The following is a 7,082-nucleotide window of genomic DNA, read 5'->3' as shown; positions in this document are numbered from 1 at the left end:
TTAACCAACTCGACATTACAAACCCCTTTGAGTGCCAGGAGTAAGTGGGAGAACGACCTAGGCCCTATTACAGATGACGACTGGACGGGTGCTGTGAGGGCTGTTGTCTCAGTTTCTTTGTCCACGTCTCATAGACTTACCCAACTATTTATTTTGCACAGGACCTATCATACTCCTGAGTTCCTGTTCAAGATAGGTGTCAGGACTGACCCTTCTTGTCCAAAATGTGGTTTTTGCCAAGGATCCCTGATACATTTATTGTGGAGATGTCCTAAATTGGTCCGGTATTGGGATGCAGTGCTTAAAGTTATTCATTCTGTCTTCAGTATATTGTTAGATAAAACTTGCCTTGTTTCTTTCTGTCTATTTAGGTGCTCACATAATGTCCTGATACAAACCAAATACATACCTCACGTTTATATTTTAAATATTTTGTGAATAAATTCAGATAAGGGGATGGGTGGTGATGGGGTTCAGGAATTGTGGAGTTGTTTTGAAGTGTTTTTGTGCATTCTGTTCTAAAATTTTATTAACCTTTAAGAAATAGCAGTGTAATAATGAAGAAAAAGAGGCTCACAAATTTTCATTTTAAAATGCTGTGGCACTAGGCCGATTTGTATGAAGTTTAGGGCGTTTTTTTGTAAAGACTAAACTTTCCTATAGCTTTTAGATCAATTTTGGCTGCTGCTTCCACTGGTAAATTTAGGCCTGTTACTGCTTGATAAAAAAATCAGGTGTTTCAGCCAAAACTTCCTCAAAAAAGCCAATTTATTCAAATTAATAAAAATCAGCTTGGGGTGCTGCTTGTATTTAAACCTCACCCATACACTTTAAAGGCATCTTCCAAAAATGTAATTTAAAAGATTGGTGTTATTTCCATGTTATCCTGAAAGTCGCATTAAAAGGATGGGTTTTGCAGATTTCAAGCAGTATTCAATGAATGAAGGCAGATTCACTCATCCTCACTCATAAATTATTAAACTATTCCATGAATTTTAGCCCCTATTCTAATTTTTCTCAATATTTATATTTCAACTGTATCATTTTTTTGGGAATTTACATTTAATATTACCAATCCAACATATCAGACTTTTAAAATTAATATTTAAAGTGTTCTTCTCCTGATAAAAAAAAAGAATTAGGAGCTATGCAAGGTTTTCATTGCTTATGTGAAGTGAAAGGATGAGAGAACTAAGCCACGGGGATTGGTCATTTTTATTTAACACAACAGTAGCGTCTATCAAGAGTTGAGCGCTGATATGATTTGGGGGTTATATGCAAGTCCCACTTAATTAAGGCTTAGGTTTATTGTGTAGGAGCAATCTGGACAAGTAATTCATTCTTGGTTTTAAGTCTTTGTGAATTGTTGTTGAAGGCATGCTCAGTCAGGTTGTCTTGCAGTCAACTTGACAGTTGTCTCATTTATTCTGTACATTCACCAAGCTTAAATCCAAAAATTTCATCCTAAATCATAACATTAATATTGCTGTCTGTCACCACTAGGTATAATCACCTACTGTCACCAATACAGACAATGATGAGAACATTTCCCTTATTTTGTAGAGACTTCTCTTACCTCCTGTTTGGTGTTTTAGGCAGGAAGTAAAAGGAAATCTCCCCAATTTGATGCATATATATATATATATATAGCAGAGAAAAACCCAAAACAACAACAAGAAATTTGACCATTTACTACGCTAGCCAAATGAAAAATAAAAAAAATAGTTTTTGCTTTATATATACTTTAAATCCTGAAATCTTTGAAATTAACTAAGGTTAACTACACTACTGCATATCCAACCACACATAGGGGTCTATTCACAAAGCTGCCGAAGGATCTGGCCGCAGCTTCGGCCGATCCTTCGGCTAGCTTCGCCCCAGGACCCCTTCAGTTCAGTAGAACCGAAGGGGTGCTGAACGGGCTATTCACAATAGCCCGTACAGCTCCCCATCATGGCCGAGCGGCTCAGCCGAGCTGAACGCATATGCATCGGCTCGGCTAAGCCGTGCTGAAAGCCGAAGCTGGCCGAGCGGCTGGCCATAGGCCGGCCGACAGCCTTCTTCTGACAGCTGGGCAGAGCCAGCCGTGATCTTACGTGATGCTAACCAGGGACACTGATCTCCAAACAGCTAACTCTCCCTGGCGCCCCGGGAGTCTCCTGCTCCCGGCCGCCAAGGAGAGAAATGAACATGCTGAGCATGTTCGGCCGACCCGAAGCCACTCGAAGCAAGCCGATGTACGGCTGATTTCAGCCGATGTACGGCTGAAATTAGCCGTACCAGCCTGAAGTGAATAGCCGAACAGTGTTCGGCTCACTTCACTTCAGATCGGTCATTCATTTGGCTGCCCTCGGCAGCTTAGTGAATAGACCCCATAGTTTAAGATTGCGGCATGAATAGACAGCTTCATATTTAATATGGAAAAAAAGAAATGTTTTTACTATGAGATGCAGGCTAATATGTTTAGAAGTAGAGGGGATCCCACTTTGCCCTTATCCTACCACTGGATCATAGCAATTGAGTTTGGAAACCAACACTTCACAAGGTTGCATCTTATCTCTCTAAAATTTCAAGATGTCTGTACCTGTGTTTTAGGCAAAAAGCCTAGTCTTTGCCTCCTGAGTGGAAAATAAAGTATTACTAAAGGCTGGACATTTTTTACCTTAAAACATCCAGTACCTTTTAGACTCTCCAGTCCCCCCACACTTTTCTGTCAGTGGCGCTTGTCACCACCACCGGCCTTTGCAGCGATCCTCCGTCCTGAACTTCCTGGTTCTGGAGGAGGACATTGAGGGCAGAGTAGCCATAGGCTCCTTCTGCTGTCAGTCAAACTGCTGGGCAGGGAGGAGGGGTGTGTCCTGCCACAGGGCTGTGTGTGTCTACAGACGCACACAGCCACTGCAGACATGGCTGTGAATGAGCACGCATAGGTGCCTCCACAGCAGCCGCTTAGCCGATGGGGGCACTCGTATAGGGGGGCGGCGTAAAAAGCACTGGGGGACCTAGTACAAAAAAGGGATCTAAAGGATTTTTTTTTAAATAAACAATTTCTATATAAATGCAGCCTCCTAGTAATAAAAATCTTTGTTAAAAAAAGTTAAGGTTTAATATCACTTTAAAATATAGCTAAATCAAAATTAAAGCCAACATTTTTTTAAATTTTGGATAAAGTAAGGATCGGTTAAAACTCTGTTAGGTATTTTTGATTCTGTGTGATTCTGTTCTGTAGACTCTAGAGTAAGTGAGAGGAAATCTGTCCAAAGTGAGGAGAATGTCCACTTAAACAGTGTCCCCATTGGAAGATTTGCCTTCTATTCCTGTTCTGGTGACACCTCAAAACTGTGGATTTTTCCTCACTTTCCTCAATACTGTTGCCAGTAGACAAATTGAAATAGTATATCTCCCAATCGAGGATACAGCAATAGGAACCCGACAGAGGTTCTAACTTCTCACAACTCTATCTAAAACTAAAGAAAAAGGTTTTGGCTTTAGATAAGGTTTAAAGTTGTCACCAATAATAGAGTATTGGAATTTGTATCAGTTATCTAGTACTTAGAAACAGTAACGTGTTTAAGATGAGTCTGTCTGAGTCCAGATTATGTTAAAGTGTAATGTGAAATTCACGAATGCTGCAGCTATGTGCAATGTGGAGGCACAGCTCCATTTATCTAGTTCCCAATTCTATTAAGCTTTTAGTATAGGGTCAGAGAATGTAAAACCTTCCATACAGTGAAAGATTATAAAACTTGGCCATGTTAACTTTGGAATAAAGTAATTTTAGAGTCAGCTAAATTAACAATTTGAATTGTATCCACGCCCAGTTAAAATAAAAATAAAAAATCTAATTGAAAGAACCAAAAAAACTAATGCAAATAAAAGGAAGACTATTTTGCCATCTTTTTAGGAATACATGCTTTACTGTAAGTGCTTTGTGACATAAAGCAGTAGTTGCAATTTTATTTCATCTAATGATATCCAGGGATAAAATGACTAAGGGATTAATACTATAGCAGTATTCTGTATTTTTTCTTGTGTGTCAAAATTTGCAACAGTTGCACAGGGATTTTGACTTTCCTTCCTGTGGACCAAAATTGCAGGAGTTAAAGGAGAACTATGGGGTCAGGGCTTTTCCCCATAGTTCTCCTAATGGTAACGGGATGACACAAACTAGCATCCTCCTGTCACCCTAAGCTCAGTATACCGCTAGCTACAGCTTGCGGTATACTGAGACGCCGCAGCCAGGACGGATCCTGACATTACTGTCGAGATCAGCCTAGCTGCGGGATTGACAGCTGGCTCTGCCTATATAGAGGCAGAGCCAGCTGGGCCCGCCCCCTCCCCTGTCCGTTCCGCCAATCAGCGCTGGAGGATCGGACAGGGGAGGGGGAATCCCTGCAGGGAGCTGTGAGTGACGGTCGCTATGTGTTCGCTCACTTCCCGATCTATTGAGCCGACCTTTGACAGTTTAATTGTCACAGGTCGGCTAGTTCTATGAGGCTGAGTGATTTTCATTTGCCTCATAGTTCTCCTTTATTCTTAATTGATGATTAACTGTATAACCATATTTTTCAGGTCTACTAACTAATTTAAAATTGCAAATGTATTCTGTTTAAAACAATATATATCAAATTAAGGAAATTCATGATACATCTTTGGGGGAAAGGATGTTCCCACCCATAAATCATTTGGTAATAATTGTTAGTGCCTTAATAAATCATGTTTTATTTTATTTATTCAACAGCTATTCTATTTATTTTCCCAAATTTAGGGAAATACAATATACAGACCCACGGTAAGACAAAATGCAAGAAGTGAACAAGACAGTAATTAAAGAATTCTTTTTGCTTGGATTTCAAAATCTCCTATATTTAAAAATAATGTTTTTCATTAGCCTTTTGTTAGTTCAGTGTGTGACATTATGTGTAAATATTTTTATTCTCCTGGCAGTAGTATCAATGCAACATCTGCACACACCAATGTATTTTTTCCTCAGTCAATTGGCCTCTGCTGAAATGATGTTCACAATAAACATTATTCCTAATCTGCTTCACTTAATCGTGGTAGAAGGTGACATTATCTCTGTGATTGGTTGTGTCACTCAGTTCTATATATTCTCTGTTTCAACCAATGCTGAATCCTTTTTTCTTACATTGATGTCATATGATCGATATATAGCAATATGCAATCCACTGTATTATAGTTCTTTAATGAGCTTAAGCTTCTGCACCCGGTTAGCCATAATAACTTGGATCTTTAGCTTTGCATCAACTTTAATTGTCATTATCCAATTATGTACCCTACAGTTCTGTGGCTCAAATATTATTGATCATTACTACTGTGATTTAACACCGCTTCTGGAACATTCCTGTTCTGATGTCTCTTTAGTGAAAACACAGATATTTTTGTTTTCCATTCCCATTGCTGTGTTTCCATTTATTTTCATTATTGCAACTTACGTTCGTATCGTTATCACAATACTTCAAATTCCATCATCTGTTGGAAAACAAAAAGCCTTCTCCACATGCAGCTCACATTTGTCTGTTGTCTGTATCTATTACCTGACATTGATAACCATCTATGTAATTCCTAAAAATGAACATGCATTAAATCTAAATAAGTCTATGTCACTTTTATACACTGTGGTGACGCCTTTGATGAACCCTATCATATATACATTAAGAAATCAAGAAATCAGGAATATTTTTGTAAAATGGATCTGGAAAAAAATTAAATATGCTTAATAATTAATATCAATACAGGATGATGACACATCTTTGCAAAGGCAGCTGCACTTGACACTACTCATTATCACCTTGCTAACACTTTGTCAGTGACTCTCTATGGTTCTTACTTACAAAACAACATAATATTATGTTTAATACCTGGTATTACAGTAAATTATGTTTTCCAGTGCAAGACAACAGCCTGCAGATGTCATGCAAGCCTGAAGGTGGTGGAATATATCTGTTTAACACTGTAATTCTGAGATGTTATTACACATTTAAGATTAATAACTTAATTAAAATAGAAAAACTTTTTTTACCTTTTTTGCGCATTTGTCAGCCTATAGAAAAGAAAAATGGAGCAAGGTGTTTATTAAATAAAAAAAGATAGTCATATATATATATATATATATGCAAATTGGTCATTTAGCTAGGTTGAGTTATTTGCTACCTAAACTGACACATTGACCTGGGCATGTAGGCATCAGTGATCTCTGGTCACAATTGGTTAGTAGTACACTTATACTTTTTAGGGTTAGTCACCCTTCCCCAGCACCTCTTTTAAGACTTGTACGTACCTGTTCCATCTCCAAGAGATCTTCACCATGCTTCTGCTTGGTCTTGAGTAAGCTCTTCCTTTCAAAAACACTCCCCAGCTGGATCTGCATCTTCCTGGGACAAGTTACATAGTTACATAGTATTTGGGGTTGAATAAAGACATACGTCCATCAAGTCTAACCCATATAGGTCCACGCATCATCTCATTCTTAGGGATACTGGTATCCCTGGATATTACGGTCCCTCAAAAAATTGTCCAAGCGTTTCTTGAACAAATCTACACTCTTGGCTGAAATCACTGCCGATGGCAGTGAGTTCCAGACCTTAACCGCTCTTACTGTAAAGAACCCTCTTCGCCCATTGTGCTGGAATTTTTTCTCCACCAACTTTAGGTGGTGGCCTCTAGTCTTTGTAATGGAGTTAATCTCAAACAGTTTGTTGCCAATGTTGCTGTCACCATTGAACATCTTGTACATGAAAATCATATCCCCCCTTAATCTCCTTAATTCCAGCGTAAACATGTTTAAGGTCAGAAGCCTTGTCTCATAGCTCTGGTCCTCCATTCCCTAATTAGTTTTGTTGCCCTCCGCTGGACTCTCTCCAGTTCAAGGACATCCCTTCTCAGTACTGGCGACCAAAACTGGACCGTGTACTCCAGATGCGGTCGAACCAATGATCTATATAGAGGCACAATTATAGACTTGTCCCTGCAATATATCCCCTTCTTAATACAGGACAAGACCCTGCTAGCTTTGTTTACCGCAGCTTGGCACTGCAAGCTACCATTCAGTTTGTGGTCTA

The 7,082-nt window shown here is 39.1% G+C and overlaps 1 protein-coding gene across 1 annotated transcript; it reads left to right on the top strand.

The window, feature by feature from the left end:
- The first annotated feature begins 4,847 nt into the window (after nt 1–4,847).
- On the top strand, nt 4,848–5,741 carry LOC108800166 (olfactory receptor 998-like). Its single transcript, XM_018572122.1, has one exon. It carries the CDS (start codon nt 4,878–4,880, stop codon nt 5,739–5,741), a length of 864 nt encoding a protein of 287 aa, XP_018427624.1. The 5' UTR covers nt 4,848–4,877.
- The last annotated feature ends 1,341 nt before the right edge of the window (nt 5,742–7,082 follow it).

The sequence above is a fragment of the Nanorana parkeri genome, unplaced genomic scaffold, assembly GCF_000935625.1.
Source record: "Nanorana parkeri isolate BGI_ZX_2015 unplaced genomic scaffold, ASM93562v1 scaffold1941, whole genome shotgun sequence".
Taxonomy (NCBI): Eukaryota; Metazoa; Chordata; class Amphibia; order Anura; family Dicroglossidae; genus Nanorana; species Nanorana parkeri.
The sequence above is the reverse complement of the archived record's forward strand: the minus strand, read 5'-3'. Positions and strand labels throughout refer to the sequence as shown.

What these genes read in the sequence shown, in the direction of transcription:
- LOC108800166 (XM_018572122.1), top strand. Translation starts at nt 4,878, where the DNA reads ATGTTTTTCATTAGCCTTTTGTTAGTTCAGTGTGTGACATTATGTGTA.